This window comes from Anopheles moucheti, chromosome 2, assembly GCF_943734755.1.
Source record: "Anopheles moucheti chromosome 2, idAnoMoucSN_F20_07, whole genome shotgun sequence".
In the NCBI taxonomy this organism is placed as follows: domain Eukaryota; kingdom Metazoa; phylum Arthropoda; class Insecta; order Diptera; family Culicidae; genus Anopheles; species Anopheles moucheti.
The window spans coordinates 47,144,465-47,165,100 of NC_069140.1; the positions used below are offsets into that span (position 1 = coordinate 47,144,465).

Below are 20,636 nucleotides of genomic sequence, written 5' to 3' on the forward strand. Positions count from 1 at the left end.
CACTTTGTTGACGGGCGCTTGTTACAAAGAAATGATCGGAACTGATCACACCTGTCACGAGCTATGCTCTACCATACCATATCGACATGAAATTTTGACTGCTATGAATAAATATTGAAAGAATCTCAACTCTTTGGTAATATAGTAATAATCGAGTGCAGAAGAAAGAAACAATCCTGTACAAGAATTGTCATGTAAGCAACTCGTGCGGACGTTACTAGTCGATGCACGCCATAACAGAAATTTACGTCCTTCTTCAACAACATTTGGCCTAGTGTTAAGATATACATAATTGAATTAAACAAAAAGGAATTATATCGATCAATACAATTCTTAACAATTAAAACTGCTCAAACTTGCTATCGCACTATGAAACTTTCTTTTTTAATGTATTTATCAGTTTCTGAATGTTCCACGCTAACTCTAGGATAGTAAATCAAATTCAGGATTCATGTGAATGGAAATTCATATTTTCTTTACATTATCCTCCTTCTCAGATGAACAGCATTATTGAAACTAATAAAACCACGAGACACAACAAACAAACACAAACAAATATTAACTGATCATTGACTATAATGATGATTAAATGACTTAATGACTTGAAATAAAACCCCTTCATAAATCCTTTAATGCCTAAGTATACGTTGCCTAACATATCAGCGTAATTGTATCAATTGCACAATGTGATTTTTCAAACCCTCTATCAATCAAACAACTGTCGCTTATCTACTGTGCTTTCTGTTCTAATTCTAAAGCCATTTCCGCGCTATTATCAATGACCGTTCAGTCCACATTTGCTTATCATTACGCCTACTGCTACTTACTGATGACCGTGGCCGTTTTCCACTGGCCCTTGAAGGTGAGGTGGTGTATTTGGTCTTGAATCTCTTCGACTGCCCTTCTGGTCCCGCAGCGGTCCCCCAGACAGAGCGGAGGCAAATTCATAAGGCTAAAAATGAACCCATCGGGTGGTGTTAGGTAGTGCGAACCATTGGCCATATCGGCAAACAAACTCACCTTATATCGTACAACCTCATTTATCACACTAGACGTCATTTTCGTCGGAGACGGATAACGTTCGTCCACATTGCTAACAGTGCCGCCCTCCGCTCGGTGGGCGTTTTTCTTATTGCACGTGGAACATATTTGCACCATCCCTGAAACAGATGTAAACGGTACAGAAACACCTGGTTAGACAAACCGAACCATTACCGGAACCGGGCTACAAAATTGCTTACCCTGTGGACTTATTGGACTAGCATTGGTCGGTGCTTTCAGGGACTTGATGAACGGAAAGTACGGTTCCCGTTCCGCGTTCGGGCAGCAGTACACTAAGCGTAGTTGCGAGGACGGCGTGTCGGTACCGCAAGTGTAGCACACGAACGTGGCCGACCGTTCCTGAGTGTTTTGGCGTTTTCGGATCTGATACTTCCGTTGAGCCTCGGGTATTGAACGAATCTGGCGATGAAAGAGAGAAGCAAAACAAAAATAATGAAATGACTGCATTGTGCTTTTTTTTCCTTCTACGACGATTACATAAAAAAACATTGATGACGATATAGAAAAGCGGGTGTTTTGGTTGTGTTCAGTATTTTCGCTTGATGACGCACCCAACCGCATTTGAAACACTTTTGTAATACGATTTAATCAATATTGTAACTCGACGGTATCAGCGATCGCAACATCGCAGTTACCGTCAAACGTGCATCTTTCCCCCGCAGTGTGCAGAACGCGTCCTTTCTGTCAACGTGTGTGTCAAGTGCGTCATCACGCGATACAGAGAGCACACAAGGAATTCCATTTGCCACATGTGACATATGTCCCGCCCAGCAAGGAAAAGTGTGGAATTTCCTGCTTTAAGTCACTGGACGGACTGTTGCAAGATAATGTAACTTGATTTACAGTTTAATTGCAAGCAATCAGGCAAATAAATCCCCACAATGTTATCGCGCGTTATTCGGAGAGGTCGATGGAATGATCCAGTAAGTAACATAAACCCAAAACAAAGCGTGTGTTAGATAGATTCCATCATCATGTATCCGGCAGAAATAAAAAGTCCCACAGCAAGACTGATAAAGCATAAAATGGTAAATATTTATTGCTCAGCTCTTCCTACAGCAAATTTACAAAGTTCAGCGACTATAGTAGTGCTGGGTTTACCAGTGCTTTATCGGCTGAGTAATTAACAAAAGCCGAACGCATCATGGACCAATTCGCAATCGAAGCGAAACACAAGTTGCCTACACAGTGTGCGCTTGCTTCGACTGTTGCCTTGTTAACTTATCGTGGAAAAAACTGTTATAAATTAATTATATTGCTTTCGTTATTCGTCACGATAACGGCAATTTCGTGTGCATCAGCGAAGGTAGAGACAGAAACGCTAGGCGGCCTAGGCCGCGGTATTATTGCAGCAAACACACACACACCTGTTTTTGCCATGCGATTTTTTTTCGTCGATCGTACCACAAATTGGAGGGAGCATGGCGCGATTGATGCGGAAACTGTGCAACATTTTGCACAATGTATTACAAGTTCCAGAAAGTTCGTGTCCTATTTTTAGCTTGTGCCAACAACAATGCGGGGAAGTATAGTTAATGAACTGATAATGTTTGAAACGTGCAACATTGATAATGTTTTCCCAATTCGATATTGGGTTGTTCACATTTTCTGCTCATCAACTTTAGGCACACAAGGGGTACCAGAACCACGAGAAAAACAAAACTATCAATGCGGAAATCAATCATTCACAAAAATGAACAATCTTTTCACAAAATCTAATAAAAGAAAACCTAACGAATGGAAACAAATTGCGACACGAGTGCTTGCCGTATTCGCACAAAACAAACCTGATGTCATACCCGCGCCGGTACACGATAAACAAAGTGTCATTCTGTGGCCGCGGCAGGAGCACTTCCTCCGTATATGAATACGCCATTGCATTTCAGTGCTTCAGATAAGATTTGACGTGGTCGCTTCATATGTGTCATCCTCCCGACAGTAATGCGTCTTGTCCGAGAGTGTGCCAAGGCAACGATGCCATATTGTGGGGATATGAGCGACAGGCAAATATACAAATCTGACGGTTTCTCTGGGCTTCAGCTAACGTAACAAAAAAAAATCAGACACGCTAACGCAACTCGCTTTTTTATCAGTTCAAACCAACCAAAGCTGATGAACCACGAAACCGGTGACACAGGAAATTTGTAAACTCATTGTTTAATCATCTCCCCCTTCGCTCCTCGCACCCATCCCCAATACCACGCGGCGGGCGGTTTCAGCAAATGTTCCGATTGGGAAAAGGGTCTTTGCTGCTGCGGTTGTTGGATTTTGCCAATTTAAACCGGCTCACGGGACAGAAACCCCGCTTCCCGCCGGTACGTTCGGTTCGGGGAGCTTCATATAGCGGGGGAGTTAAAAGGAGCGGTAAAGGGAAACAGTAAATACACGGGTTGATTAAAAGGTGGCAAGAAATATCGCGCTAAGTCTTGCTGATAAGACGACACTAAAGCAAATCACGAAATCAAACCGGACGTAGCCGGACACACTGTTTTATCAGGGAAGGGGAGAAAGAGAAGGAATCACGTCCGCGCTTGGTGACGGAAACGCTTAAACCCTTGCGTATACGCGGCTGAATAAATATGGTATCAATGATAAGCGAATTATGGCCGATACGGTCGAAATGCTGAGTACAGTACTGCTGGATGTAATGGATGAAGCATTGATCGATTAAGCCATTGTGATAGATAACTGGATAATTTTGGTTTTTGTTTTATTGTGCATAAACCAGTTAAAGAAAAAATAGAGACCCCAAAAATGTCATTCAAGTTTTGATAGCAATTACTGACAATTACTAACATAATGATTTTTCATATTTGTTCATATTTTTTGTTTACTTTTCATCAGTACAATTCCCAATTAGAGATTTATAGTTCGAAAAACTTTATATTGCATAATTATAGGCACATTCTATCTAGAACAGTATTTTGCATAATTCCAGGCGTATCCGGCCTAGAACGCAGTTTTGCAAACTGCGAGTTGTTTATAAGTTTAATGCATTTTATGTTGATTATATGTTTTTTTATAATTTTTCGTTTGTTTTCCATTTCTATTTAAATAATTTACAAATTACGATAATAATTGTGAATTTAAAATTGTTCTTATGAAAACCAAAACCTTATTTAAGAAAAAACACATTAATTTTATAAAAAGAGATAAACTGTTCAGAAAATTTTTTATTTTCTTCAGGAAAAACCTTATGAGAAACTTTATACAGAAGATTTTATTAAAAATCGCTAAAAGTATCATTCTTGTTCAAATTGAAACAAACTACGTGACGCATTAAAGCACCCAAGAACAGTTAAACTAGCAGGTATAAATGGCTAACTTAAGCTTTAATTTCGCAAACCACCCGTCCGTTCGATTTTGACCGCTCGAGGGTTAACCGTTTCCCACCGTAAATAAGCGACATCACGCGACAAATATATCGCACAACAGAAATGGCAACAGAGAAATCGGTGGGCGAAGCTTCGTGAGTGGAATCAGTTTGCGCCGTTCGGGCGGCGATTCATACGGTCGTGGTGTCCACAAAGCTGTGGTGTGGTGTGGCATGTTGCGGGTTTATCACTTCGCCACCATCGACACACTCGACACATTTATAGTGCGCGTCCCTCCTACCCTCCCCTTTGAACCACCACCGCACCATTCTCACTCCCCCTCTCCTTCCGCTAGAGGAGGTTTCTTCATCACGAAACCACCACAATGTGTTCCACCCACCCCTGGAGGGCGCTTCGGCGCGTCTTATTGTGATATGCGATCTTTTTATGACGTGCAGTTAGAACAACACAACACCCTTGGGGTCTTTGGGATTTATGCTGTGTTTTACTCACTTCCTCGTTGGACATGGGGGCACGCGGACTCCTGCCGTGGAACAACTTCTTTTTTTTTAAACCAAAGGCAACACCACCGGGTAACATTCATTCATTTAATAAGCTTGTCCATGAAAGCAATTCCACTTCTCTGCCGCCGTGGAAGATGAAGGAACAAAAACGAATCCCACCCCCTCACTCAAACACACACACACATACGCAAACATATTATACACGCTCTCTTGTCGGTTTCCACCCGGTATCGGTGTGGCCTACAGCAATGGACAGAACTGGCCAGAACCAGTTCCATTTGGCGCGCGCGAGCACCCCCTCCTAACAAGGGTTAAAAGATTCTCGCGTGCAAAGGTGTGGGGTGGGGGAGGGGGATGAAGGGGGGTTTGCTTCTTGACCACTTCGACTAATGGCGTTTGCTTCATTACCCTCCTTCCATCCCCGGGGGGGGGCAATCCACCGATGGTTTCGTTGCTAGATTTGGTACCCATGACCGAGCGAACGGTTTAAAACCTTTGATTAATTGCTAATTGTGCTGATTGACGGGCAGGAAACGTGCGATCGCACGGACAGACACGGAAGGGTTCGCTAAATCCGCAGGCAGCTTCTTGATAGGACTATCTAAAATCGCTCGCGAGCTTTAAACGGTTGATGCGCGTTCGGACGGTACCGGTTCGTGCGGTTTTTGCACCTAAAACGGTCAAAAACTCTAACATGATTTATTCCACACACATACATACGGGTGGTGGCGTACAGGGCCACCGTGAGATGTGTAAAAGGAACAAACAGCTTTTACACTTACACTGCCTCTGGTATTCGGTTGGCTCTGTGTCTTGTTTTATGAATCATGCACACGAAACAAGACATTTTATTGACAGACGGGCGCCATTGAGAATATGGAATAACAGAAGCAGACCGCTCCGCTTGTAGTTTAAGTGTGACGACTGGTAAAAAAAATATGAAAGTATAAATAAGTGTTCTAAATACATTTTAACACTTTTCGTATTTCTTATTGAACTTATTGTGTGGAATTTGTCTATTTACAAATCTGTAATTTAAATATCTTACAATTGTAGTATTATATAAATGTCACAAATGCTTAACAGTATCATTAGTCTGCAACAGAAAATAAAACCCCGTACCAAAATCCAAAGAGGCATCAACTCTGAACTAGTGTTGGGTAACTCAAATTTAGATTCATGAATCTGCATAATTTTGCGTAAGTGCTAATAATAACTTCTTCTGCATAAAACTGCTTATTTTCTCGAATCTTGAGGATTCATGAATGATTTGAATGACTCCTCGTTAAAGATTCATATGAATGACTCTTCGCAATAGATTCATAACGCACAACACTACTCTGAACATATATCTGGTTATGGTGGGATCAACTAGAAAATATCTACTATGAGCCAAGTATCTCATGTGCTTAGTTGAAAAATTGAAACTCCTAAAGAATTTTTAAACACATTATTTTAAAATAGGAGTATAAGATATACGGCCAGGCCCGTTCTAACGATAATAAAAAAAAAATTTAAAATAAGAGTATGTTTATCATACTTTAAAAATTCCAAAAAATATGCCACGAATTGTGGCACAACTTTAACAGTTGCCCAGTCATTAAAGTCCGAAATGTTCAGGCTTCATATCTCACCAGCTGTAATGAATGATTGCGAATTTAATATGAACATTCCTGTTGCGATTTGGAATTTTTTGGATCGAAGTATCCATAGGAAAAAGTAATATTGTAAGCCGCATGAAAAATAGTTTAAGGAAGCTATGATTTTTTGTTAAAATGGGTATATAAGCGGGAGCAATTGTTGAATAAAGCAGTTTTCGTTAATCGGTTGAAGTAGAAACAGCGAAGAGTGAAGGTTTCTTTTATCAGAGCTCTGGTTTTCGGCACCTTACCCCCTTCTGTCTGAATAGGCTCCCCAAGCATTGGATAAGGAGCAACTAGCGGGAAGGTCTGGTAAGCGGGACGAATAACCACCTCTGCTTCACCGGGAAAACTCCGTTACCGTCGCACTGAGTCTTCAGCAAAAGGATCAGTCCTTCGCGTGGTCTGCCGAAGAAGCTCGGCGTGTAACATTTGGTGGCTCCAGAGAGGAAGAAATCAAAAGACGTCGTACCGTCGAACCGAGAAAAGAAGATATCGTTTTGAAAACAGAATCGTTCGATCGAAGAATCTGTGACGTAAAACATTTCGATTGAAGATAATTGATTAATTCCTGTTCATCGGAAAGGAATCTGCGTTTTGATTAACAATTGCGCAGGTATACTAACTTTCAACCATGGCGAACAGGAAACTATATTTCGTGGAAAATGAAAACGGAAATTGTCGTTTGTGCTACGAAGCTGACGATCCCAATGAAATGGTCCGCTGCGATGAATGTGATCGCTGGTATCACGCTTCATGTGCAAAGATACTGCGATTACCGAAATATGATGAAACATTTACGTGTGAGAAGTGTAACGACGATAGAGCTGAATATTCACGGATGTCCAAGAATGATTCAACAATCCAAGCGTTAGTAGAAGCTTTGAAAGCAAGTGGTCTGAACGCAGCAACGAGTATGAAGCGCATGTCGCTTAGCAAATTGCCATACTTTGATGGAAAACCCAAAGATTGGTCCAAGTTCAAACGAACCTTTGAAGAAACCTCTAAGGAAGGAGAATTCAGCAATTTAGAGAATCTTAACCGTCTTCAGCATGCATTGAAAGGAGATGCGGAACGATGTGTTCGGAGATTATTCCTTGATCCGGATAATGTTCCAACCATCATTTTGAAACTAGAAGAACAATTTGGAAGACCAAAACAAGTGTACAACGATTTGTTAAAAGAAGTCTTGAGAGTGAAGCTCGATAACGAAATGAAGATTCCCGAGCTATCAGATGCATTAGAAGACATGATTACTAACCTCAAGGCTATGAAATGGGAGGCGTATTTACAAGATCATCGTTTAGTAGATGAATTAGCCTTCAAGTTATCAACAAGCAAGCAATTAAAATGGATAGAATACAAAGAACATATTGAGAAAGCCTACGAAGTACCGAACGTGCTACATTTCAGTCAATGGCTTCTTCCTATTGCTGAAAAGATTAGAAAGCTGCCTAAAAACGCAGAACGACCACGACAATCGGTAAATTTTAACCAGCCTCAAAATGTAAGTGTTCCATCGAATCACCAACGTCCACCACAATTGAATTATAAACGGCCTATATATCCTCGAAATACACCATCAGGACAGCAACCGCGAAACACTCGACCATTCGTAAAACCATCTAATTCACACCAAGGAAGCATTCAACCGCGTATTCCTCAACAATCATGCCCATTTTGCAATGGATGCCATGCATTGCATCGATGTGAACGTTTTAAGAATATCCCAGCAGATGAGCGGCTCAAGGTAGCTATAGACAGCAAACAGTGTCAAGCATGTTTAAAATCTAACAATCATAATATGAGCAACTGTTACGCGGCCAAGGAATGTGGTATTCAAGGTTGCAAAGAACACCATCATCAGTTGTTGCACATTGAAAACACAGCGAGGATGAATTATCATCAGGCTATACAGAACGTATATTATCAAATCGTTCCTGTTGTGTTACGAAATGGGAATATTACTGTGAAAACCCACGCTTTCCTGGATGCTGGATCATCACTAACATTAATTGAAGAAAAGATGGCAAATAAATTAAAGTTGGACGGAGCAAAGGACCCTCTTATGCTTACATGGACGCAAAATCTTTCGATGAAAGAAGATAATAGCAGAAGAGTAAACTGCATGATCCGTGGCGTCAACGAAAAGAAAGAGCACGAGTTAAAAGGTATTCGAACGGTGAAGAACTTACAATTGCCAAACCAGTCACTGTCTGGGACAAAGCTAGCAGTTCGATATCCGTATCTGAAAGATATTAAAATAACGGATTATGAAAAGGCATATCCTACTATATTGATTGGATTGAATCATAGCCATTTATTAATGCCATTAGGCCGGAAAATGGGACGACCAGATGAACCAATGGCGATTAAAACAAAGCTTGGTTGGTTGATTTTTGGCATTGACAAATCAAACGCAAAAATGGAAGAGAATCACATATTGATTCATAAAAGCGAAGAATTGATGACCGATATGATAAAAAGATATTTTTCAACCGAGGAGTTTGGAGTGAAACCTGTGAAAACAGTGAAATGTCAAGCGATAGAAAGAGCCAAGTCTATTATTCAGCAAACACTCAAGAAAAAGGATGGTCGATACGAAGTAGGCTTGCTTTGGAAGAATGACGACATCGTTTTACCGAATAGCTATAACAACGCACTTCGTCGCTTGGTAACACAAGAAAAGCAACTAGATAGAAATCCGGAATTGAAAACGTGGCTGTGCAATACCTTCAAGGAGTATCAGCAGAAAGGATATCTGCGTAAGCTGAGTCAGGAAGAAATATCTCGACACTCTCCAAGAACATTCTACATCCCACATTTCGTGATAGTAAACAAAAATAAGCCAATTCCGAAACCAAGGTTAGTTTTCGACGCCGCAGCAACGATTAACGGTGTTTCTTTAAATTCAGTATTGCTAACTGGACCAGATGAAATGGCATCATTGTTTGGAGTACTTTTGAGATTCCGTGAAGGACCCATCTGTATATGCGGGGACATCAAGGAGATGTTTCATCAAGTAAGAATACGTCCAGAGGATCAAGACGCACAGCGAATTTTATGGCGAGACGGCAACTCTAGTAAGAATCCCGATACCTACGTCATGCAGGTTATGACGTTTGGAGCAACGTGTTCACCAGCGTGTGCTCAGGTTGCGAAAAATCGAAATGCCGAGGAGAACAAAAACAAGTATCCGTTAGCACTCGAACCTATTAAAAATCAACACTATGTGGATGATTACCTCGATAGTTTCTTTTCGATGGAGAAAGCAATCGCAACAGTAAAACAAGTCATCGAAGCCCACGATGATGGAGGATTTTATATTCGAAACTTTGTGTCAAACAAACAGGAGTTAATGAACAACATCTCGCAAGAACGCCATCAAGTAAGAACTTTGGTTGATATTAAAGAAAAGGATGAAGCTATGGAAAAGATTTTAGGTGTTCAATGGAATACTCGAAATGATTATTTTAGCTACAAAGTCGATCTGAAACGTATTGATGCAGAAACGAAGCCTACTAAGAGAGAAGCATTGAGCTTTGTAATGAGTGCTTATGATCCACTTGGACTCATTAGCCACATCACCATACATGGTCGAATAATTATGCAAGCTATCAACATTGCCACGGAAGATTGGGATGGAAAGATTCCCGATGCATTGTATGAAAAGTGGCGTGAATGGCTGAAAATGATTGAAAGTGCTAGACACCTGGCCATCCCAAGACCAATAGTAGCGTCGATCACGAGTCCAGTTGAAATACATACATTTGTTGATGCATCACTAGAAGCATTTGCTGCTGCTGTTTATGCGAGAAGTAATATCAATGGATGCTACGTAGTACGTTTGATAGCCGCAAAAGCTAGAGTAGCACCTACGAAAGCACTATCAATTCCGAAGCTGGAACTACAGGCAGCAGTTCTTGGAACGAGGCTGACCGCCACTGTAAAAAAGGAGCTTCGTTTGAACATTAGCAGAACTATTTATTGGAGTGATTCGAAGACTGTGCTATCGTGGATAAATAGTGAACAACGAAAATACGACGTGTTTGTATCTCATCGCATAAGTGAGATACTTGATTCAACTAGTATGGATCAATGGAGATGGGTACCATCTAAGGAAAATCCCGCTGATGTCGCCACGAAGATGAGCAATAATTCGTGGATGTCGTTTAATGGACCTGAATTTTTATTAGAAAAGGAACAAGAATGGCCAGGAGTTACAGAGATAGCTCACATAAAGAACGTAGTAGCTGTTCAAAAAGAAAGAGTGATACCAGAAAACCAGTTTTCTTCATGGGAAAAATTGCTGAGACATACTGTTATTATGAAGAAGTTCGTAGATTTTTTGAAGAATCGCAACGCATTTTCCCGCGTTATTTCCGTCGAAGATGTGAAAGTCGCAAAGAATGCACTTTTTCGAAGAGCCCAGTGGGAAGGATTTCCGGAAGAAATGCAGGCGTTATGCAGCAAGAAGGAAATTTCAAACAAAAGCAGTATTCGATCGTTGATGCCGTTCATCGACGAATTTGGAGTATTAAGATCACGAGGACGATTAGAAAATGCAACGCAACTGCCATCTAATGCACGAACACCAATTTTATTACCACAAAAGGTACGCATCGTGAAATTACTCGTTCGAAGTTATCACGAGAAATACTTACATCAAGGAGATAATGCAGTCATCGCAGTGCTAAGACAAACGTTTTGGATCGTAAATTTGCGAAATGTATTACGAAACATCAAAAGCTGCTGCCAAAAATGCATTCTGAATACAGCAGCTCCGAAAGCACCATTAATGGCACCTTTACCTTCCTTTCGTACTCATCCGTATAATCCACCATTCATGCATACGGGAGTAGATTATTTCGGACCAATTGATGTCACTGTGAAGAGATCGACTGAGAAACGCTGGGGAGCGATTTTTACATGTATGAACACGAGAGCGGTACATTTAGAATTGGCAGAGAAATTGGATACTGATAGCTTCATGGTATGTTTAAAGAATTTTCTTCATCGGCGCGGAAAGATTACGCATTTATATAGTGACAATGGAACAAATTTCGTGGGAGCCGAAAAAGAATTGAAGAAAATTGTTCAAGATATAGACCAACGAATGGGGCGCGAAGCAGCAATACATTACAACATTGAATGGAAGTTTAACCCGCCAGCTTCACCGCACTTTGGAGGTTCCTGGGAGCGTCTAATTCAAATAATTAAAAAAGCACTAAGACATATGGTAGCAGAATGGAAATTACGAAACCCAACGCCAGAAACGCTCAGGTCAACGCTCATTCAAATAGAATCCTTAATCAATTCGCGACCTTTAACACATATACCATTAACTTCAGAAGATGAAGAAGTACTAACACCATTCCATTTCCTTATCGGAAGAGGTGTAAATTGTTTGCCGTCCCCGGAAGATTCCTCACCTATTTCCCGTCAGCAATATAAATTAATCGAACACAACGCCAAAGTATTCTGGGATCGATGGAAAAAAGAATATCTGCCTACATTATTAAAAAGAAACAAATGGACTTGCAAAATAGAACCAATCAAGATCGGCGATATCGTGGTGGTCAGTAATGACAATGCTCCACCTGGAAAATGGTTAAAGGGAAAAGTAGTGGAAACAGCAATAGCCCCGGATGGACAGGTTGCAGTCATAGATGTGACGCCGAAAGAGCATCTTCTAGTAGTAAACAAATTTTCGAGGAAACCTGGCAAAAGAGATCAATCGGATAATGCGAGCAGCCCAATGAAGAAGAAATACAAGATCGAATCGCGCAATTAAGAATCAAGAAAATTGAAACAAAAATCACAACGCTGAAGATATTATTTTGCATAATTCACCGGGTTGAATTATGGAGGGGAGTATGTTGCGATTTGGAATTTTTTGGATCGAAGTATCCATAGGAAAAAGTAATATTGTAAGCCGCATGAAAAATAGTTTAAGGAAGCTATGATTTTTTGTTAAAATGGGTATATAAGCGGGAGCAATTGTTGAATAAAGCAGTTTTCGTTAATCGGTTGAAGTAGAAACAGCGAAGAGTGAAGGTTTCTTTTATCAGAGCTCTGGTTTTCGGCACCTTACCCCCTTCTGTCTGAATAGGCTCCCCAAGCATTGGATAAGGAGCAACTAGCGGGAAGGTCTGGTAAGCGGGACGAATAACCACCTCTGCTTCACCGGGAAAACTCCGTTACCGTCGCACTGAGTCTTCAGCAAAAGGATCAGTCCTTCGCGTGGTCTGCCGAAGAAGCTCGGCGTGTAACAATTCCAGAGCCTGAAAAAGGCGAAATTTCTCTGCACAATAAACAGGCAGCATCGGTCCTCTCGGTTGACATCGGCCCGATACGAATATTTTAGATTTTAAATCAACCATATTAATAATGCATCCGAACCTTTAATCAATACACAAAACGGTGGCGTGTCCACCACAACCGTACCCGCCCAACCACGTCCTCAATCTCGGGTATTGGTTGCCAGAAGACGCACGTTTGTTTTCCAATTAAAATCGGTAGCATTTCATCTCCGTACCACCCTCTATCGCTGCTCTATTTCCTGTGGCGGTCCCCCAGAACGGGAAAACGGGTTAATATGCATGGTCAAACGTTGTCAGCGACGTTTTCAGTGCCTTCCCCCCTCCACGGTCCGGTTGGTGACCATCAGCTTCTTCGTGACCTGCCAGCACGCCAATGTGCCAAGAGTTTAGTTGTCTTAATCCGACCCCACTATCTCCGACGGCTTCACAGTCCAGCGCCATCTAAAATCCAAACCACCTTCACCTTCGACTGCAACAACATCCCCTCCACTCCGAACAGTCTCCTGTAGCTCTTTACAACCACCCCAAAAAGCTTCATCGTGCTCATAAATAATGTAAACTTTCCGACGCTTAATCAATTCCCATCGCCCCCGGGCCGGCGGTTCCCCTCCGCACCTCGCAAAACACCTTCCCTCCCCCCCCCATCCCGTGTGGGGGTTTTGCTGTAGCTAAATTGTTAACGCGACTGGACACAATCAGTTCGCAAGTTCGGTCGGTGCGCATTAATGTGTTCCCGGCTGCCGCATGATGGGTGGCAAACGGGGGGGTGGAGGAAGCCAAACGGGATGCGGAGCTGCGTTGGAGCACAAAAAGTGGAAAACCAAACACAACTACCGCAAAAACCGGACAGTGTAACGTCTTGTGTCTTGCCCCTTCGACAGCCGAGCAGCTTGCCACTTCACATCAAAGATGTCGCGAAAACGCGTTCCTCTCAACACACACTCTGTACACACGTCTAATCGGGGAGGCCGCGAGCACAGGGCCGAGCGCACGGTGTGGGGCATGGATGGGTGCTATGTTACCCCGGGTGGAACTCTGCCAGCAAGGCATGCCAGACGGAAAGGCGGAGACGTGCACCACACGTTGCCTAAAAATAGAACCAAACCCACACACGGCACACCACAGCACACCCCTCAACACCCTTTTCCCCCACCCGTCCGATTCGAAATGGTCGCTCCTGCGTCTAATGACACATCATTTGATGAACGGCGCATGTCGCGGTAGGAACACACTGGTCGGGCAAAGGAAAGACAGTGCGAGACGCGGACCATCATCATCGTCATCGGTGGCCACGGTAAACGAAGTGGTTCAAACAAGTGAAACAAGGGTGAAATGTTAGCAATAGAGGGAAGAGTTGGGGAATTGTTGCTGGGTTCACCTTTTCCACCCCGCGGGACTTCACTCACAGCAGTCTTTAACCGGTAAGGATCGCACTTTAAAGCGTACAATGGACAGTGCCGATGGATTCTCGTTTCAATTCGCTCCGAAACACCGACCCAACGGTAGGAGGCATCAGAAACCATAATGCACCCAAACTCTAAACCCACAGCCAGCAGCCAGCAGCCAAGTGGTAGACAGTTGCACCGACGGGGATGGCAACGATGAAACGACGTAAAGAAATGTTTATCCAAAACTGTATATTTTAACACTACATTAAAAAAAATAGTAGTTTTGCATGTAGCATTTTGACAGATGACAGCTGTCATATTTGACAGATCAGTATGAACTGTCAGGTGTTGTCAGGTAAATAATGTCGACAACCTTCGGGATTATTTTCCCGAAGTGTAATTTTAGCTAAAATGTAAAGCATTAAAAACTTGATAGAACCTAAAATAATAACTATTAAAATAATAAACTGACGGCGCGGTTGCCACTACGCTTGATGCACCCACTACTACACGTCGTCGGACCATTTGCGCGTTTGGCAGCGCAAATGATCTTTCCTGAGTGAGTTTGGTTGTATTTTTTTTGTTGTTGTTGCTTGCCACGGAAGAAACCACCGGGAGGTGCGAGGAAGAAGCGTGCAACGTAGGACGATACATTCCGGATTCATTTAAATTGGTTCCACTTCAAACCGGCTCAAACAGACAGTGCCGTGCAAAGGCGATGCGGAGCGGACGAAGGAACCTGGGCCCGGGGTGGCGGAATGGGACTCTGTAAAACAACGCAGTGGAGATACACGATATGATCGGGGTGAGCGTCGGTGCCCGGAGGGCATTCATGATGATGCGAACACGGACACACAAGAAGCGGCGGGGGGGGGGGGGGGGGGGGGGGAGGGGGAGGATGATATTGCCGAGCGATATTTGCGGTCTCCCCATCCGTTTGTGTGTGCGCGCACTTGCCGCGTCAGTTGTCTAACTGAAGGACGTAGAGAAAGTTTTAGATGCGGATGCGGATGAGAAGGTGGGGCTATTGTGTTTGAGGTAAGTGAGCGTGTGTGGAGGGGGGAGGTTTTTACTACCACTTCTCCCCACATGTTCCCCGGCCCCGCCGATACATTCCCAACCGACCAATTACATCATTGCCGCGTGCGAACGTAAGCAAACTGGGGGCTGGGTTGTAAGGGTAGTAGCATGCGGCACTGACACACTCGGAGTCTTGTTGTATAATGTAAATGAAAGGACTATACTCCATGGCTGGCGCACAATACAGCACCGGCACACGAAAGGAGTTGCGCTCGGCTAACGTTATCCAGGATCAAATAAACACACGGCGTATTTTCGATATACTGTTTCGTTCGTGTTTTGTCAAAACCACCGACAAGGGGGGGAGGTCGTTGGTTTTTATACTTTTGGGTATATGAGTAAATGAAAAACGTTTTCTATTTTCAGTGCTTCTTTTTTGCCTACTTTGCCATTTTTATTATTTCCATTGTTTAGTAAAACCAGGTGGATTGAGTTACAGGACTTTTTTTCGCCTTGGTGTGGTATTGCAACTCAGACGGATACCGATGTCCTATAGGAATAGGAAAATAATTGTATCTTGCACAATAACGGCCATGCTACTCATAGTAGATAATTTTAGTTGATCCCACCAAGTTAGTTACCTCACAGTAATTTATAAATATTCAAGGAAACTGTACGATAGCCATCAAAGCATTAGTTTTGAGTTTAGAAAAAGTCTTTCGTGATCGTAAAAAAAATCGTGATAACAAGAAATTCTTTTAAGTCATAAAACGATTAATTTTTTAATGCTTGTAGTGCACTATTTCTACTCAATCGTTTACCACGTCTACACACTCGTCTTGAGCTCATTGATGAACTGGAAAAAATTCGTCCACCAAACTGAACAACGATTCACGTAATTCAAACTTATTCAAACACCCAACGGGTATAATAAAACTATCTCGTGTAAGCATTTCCTGCAACGCACCGGGAGATGCATTACGTACCTTTAAGAGCTCTTACTAACGTACCGGAGGTACATCATTAGCTCGGCACAGCAGAACATCAACGAAGATAACGATGAGAAGATGGCAAACGCCGTTGAGGCCAAAAAGAAAAAAAAAGCCTGAGACACCTCTTCCTTTCTGCCCACAATTTCCCTCGGCCTTTTAAAACCCACAACGACGCCGTGGATGATGTGGACGAGGAGCACATGAAGGTGCACACGAAGTGGGCAGATAAGATAAAAATGAGGTTATGTCGGGGATAGCTTTATTCTGCGGCTTAAACAGGACACATGATAAGAAATTGTTCGAAGCACTGTAAACATGCAAATCATTTACAAATAAAACGGTCAGTCTAAAGTCCTAAATCCTCATCGGGAGTAAAACCAATTCCCGCACCAGGTGACTAAAGCGTTAAAAGCGAAACCCCTGTACCACACAAATGCGCTTATTGTAATATCGCAATCATGAAACGGCAATGTCACCAAATTAGATAATTCCCGGAGGATTTTCCCATCACATGTTTAGCATTAATGTTTAATGCTATTGTTATATCTGTTTAATCGCTCACCCGATAAGCTCCGCGCGGCCAAAGTATTGACAAACCGTGTACTCACAGACCCACGCTTCTTCACATCCTTATCTTTAAAAAACGAACAATAATGCTGAACAAAAAAAAAACACACACACACACACACACACACACAGAAATCCTCGACCGATTACAATCATTGCGAAAAATTATACCTGTCCAGATTAACAAATCGCGCTATCAGTTAAACGCTGGCTGACTGACGCAATATCGCCACGGTCACACTGAGGGAGGGGGGTGCGCTCGCTGTCCTTCTGTCGGAAAATCTCTTAATAATGTCTCATTCATTCGAGTGGACTCAACCTCACCGCACACACGCGGACGTGTGTGATCCCCGTTGGGGACATCTAATTTTAGCCCGTAAATGCGGTCATGGGGGGTTTATGTATAGTTAGCTACTACAATTTTGTTTTATTATTTCCGGGACTAAACCACCAAACCCTAGAAACAAAGAAGTGCTTACAACTCCGAAACGTTCCCTTACTTTGCATCTGTTCTGTTGTTTGGGTGCTATTAATATTTTTCGCACCGTTTAAATGCCAATAAATAACTGCACACATACGGCAAGAGCAAACGAAAAATCAAACGAAAAATTCAATGCTCTCAAACAAGTGCACTCAGCATACTACACGACGAGAAGATGTCTATTGGTAAATTAGTCACCCATCCGTGGCAAAGTTGGATGAACTTAAGACCCAGACACAGACACACACGCACGGCGTCGTTGTGTGATAAATTCAGAGCAGTGTTGCCAAACTAGAAAGCCCCGAAATGATGATATAAGCGAGAGCAACACCGTGACCTGTCGGTCATTAGGTTGGGCTGTCTGTTTAAATAACCGACAACAAAAATGGCAAAGGTGCGGGAACACTCTCTCTAAACCAACCCGAAAATGAACGCGCTAAACAACGCTATTTCTCGACGGACAATGACATTGACCAAACGATGGGTCCGACCCAGGTTGGGGGGGTGTGCGTAACGGGGGTCACAGGGTGGGGTGTGTTCTATTTCAGGGATGACAACGAAGGAAAAAAAAAGGCGTACAATATTTATTTCCTGCCGTCAGCACACCATCGAACACATATTGCGAAGAAACCAGTCGGCCAGGTCCTCCTCCACCCACCCCCACCCTCCTCATCAACCCCAAAAGCTTTTGAGGGGGTGGGTAGGTGTCGGTGTGCGCAGTAAAACAAATAGCACGCCACTGGCTGGCCGTAGCCGACTGTGAAGCTGCCACACAATGGTTCGGGGCCCGTTACGCTTGCTGCAACTCAACGCCTCCAACACATGACAATGAAGTTACCAACAGAAAAAAAACACGAAAACAAACAAACACAACCGTTTTAGTTCGGCTGTAGATTAAAGGCGTTTTGTGCTAGGGCTCATAGGGGTTGTTCGCGGGTTGGTCGGTCAATAATAGCCGAGATTTGACAAATTCCGTTCCGAAGGGTTGGGAAGAAATATAAAGATTTACTATCTAGTTTGTGTCAACATTGGCGCATATACAGCATCGATCCAAGGGTTTCAAAAAATGATTTTATTTCTTTTTAAGTGACAAATATATCTAGAGTAGAAAAAAACGTTGATACAATTTTGTACTAAAGTGAATTGAATGATCATTTATTATGTTTGTCATGATTTTTTGTACTCTTAAATGGAAAATTCATTAATTTGTTGTTAATAAACTTACTGTACTGTACTTTTTTTTATTTCTTAAGGTTTGACGTATTATGTAAGCTCCAATATGTGAAGAAAAATTTTTCCCAAAAGTCTTCTCAATATTAACAACACAATATTAATAACAAATAATCAACAAAGAAGAAGTTCATGCTTAAAAAGATATTCAAAAAAAAATAATAACATATATCCTTACACGCACTCAAGGGTTAAACGCTCATTTCACTAACATTCACATTAACTCGTCATCATAACCGTCTCAAAAATTTCCCACCATTCGCTCCTCGACACGTTTTTTCCCCGCTGCCATCCTGGCCCGGATCGACGCAGACGATGAACGACGGAATTTCAGTTTGCGCCAACTTCCGCCTTCCATCGGGCAGGGTAAGACGAGCAAGTAGCAACACAGCGCAACCATGCGCTGGTGGTGAACACGCACGCGATCCCATCATCGGCCAGCTGAAGACGTCATTTTGCCAGATACCCGCTCACCCTCTACACCCCCTGCAGTAGCTTCATTAATGATATTCGCGCTGCTTAAAACATGTTAGCACGGTTGCACACACGCAGTAAAGAGCTCATCATCATCATCATCATCATTGCCGTCACCTTTCGGGTAGCTGCAGGTGCGATAAAACCTCAAGATCACGGGTGTAAACTGTGTGCAGGGGATGGCTTTGTGTCTACACACAATGCGATCCTCTTTCGCGGGGACACTACGCATCGGTTATGCCATAAATGGCGCCATCGACTGTTACCGCGCGTTACGATGCGTTACGTTAGCGGCGACATGGCGGCTAACCGTCATAAACTGGTTTTCTTTCCTTTTCGATTGGTGTCGCTATTTTTGGTAAAGGGCAAAAAAAAGAAGCAACAGAAGTTGAAACCGCGGCGACAAGAGGGTATTATTTCTGGCTCAGCATGAAATCAGAAGACAGAAGTGTCCGATAAACGATGACCATTATTTGTGTCGATTGCTGCGAGCCGCAATGCGCACGTTTTTTTGTATGGTAATCGTTTTTTATCGGGCAGAATGACAATAACGAAGCAAAAAAACAAAAAACGCAGCTTACAACAGGAGGAAAGCAAACGGTACAATGCTCACGTCACCCGGTATGATTGATTAGTCGGTTGCGTCCGGTTAGCAATTTAAAGCTATTTTCCAGTTCGATCGGTAAAAACGATTCACCGATCATCGGTCGGGTGGGTCGATGATCTCCTAACACTGGGTTGATAGATGAATATGGACGACATATAAATCTCAAAAGGCTATTATTTTATTTCATTTTACATTTGTATTTCTATATACATGGATAATTAATAAATCAATTAAGTAAATTGACAAATTTATGTCATTAACAAAATCTGTCAAAGGGTCAAGCAGTTTAAGCATAATTTCCCTGTTACGTTATTAATCCCGTAAAAAATCTTAACCGAATAAGTGTAAAATTATTGATGTCTTTGATAGCTACAAGCAAGTTACGACGTTTAAATCTTAAAGACAATTAAATCTGTCAAACAATTAAGTAAATATCTATCGGTTAATTGAAGCCAAGTTGCATCATACAAAAGGTTCGTCAGCAGCAAATAGGATGAAACTTTTCTTCTTTTTTGAGTCATTTCTTGATGAATTTGCATAAAAATATGCTAAATTAAATTATTCTTTAAGTAAACCTTAAAGTAAACCGAAATCACTTTCGGTTCAACCAATTATCGAAAGGTTTTAATGTAAATGTACATTATCATCGAAACTGAGGCAAATAAACGAGAAAAAAAATTTACCTTTATCGACAAGACGATAAAACAAATATTAAGAAAATAATCTAAGCTTTGAATTCCCAAGTTAATTTAGCTTGACGAGTTGTGTGAATTGCTAGCAAAGGTTAAGTCTGCTAACCAAAAAATACATACTTGAAAAAAACAAGTTTAAGACATTGAACTGTTAGACAAAAAGTCTTCAAAGTATAAAACTGAACCGAAATTAATATTCAAACGAACAAACCGTTTACAAAAAAAACCTGGCTTAAGTCGTCCAAAGGCCCCAACAAAGGTTTCCATGAATTTGCTGTTGCAGACGACACTAACTTTTCCCCATCCAACAGCTGCAAGCAGG

General features: G+C 42.2%; 1 protein-coding gene across 1 annotated transcript in view; it reads right to left on the reverse strand.

The window, feature by feature from the left end:
- LOC128297087 (uncharacterized) overlaps nucleotides 1-20,636 on the reverse strand; it is a 93,630-nt gene that overhangs the window by 45,552 nt on the left and 27,442 nt on the right. The window contains exons 5-7 of the mRNA XM_053032651.1: nucleotides 1,242-1,461; nucleotides 1,021-1,160; nucleotides 828-952 (exon numbers count right to left, since the gene is read on the reverse strand). Coding sequence (XP_052888611.1) covers nucleotides 828-952; nucleotides 1,021-1,160; nucleotides 1,242-1,461 — 485 coding nt within the window. The remainder of the gene's footprint in view (nucleotides 1-827; nucleotides 953-1,020; nucleotides 1,161-1,241; nucleotides 1,462-20,636) is intronic.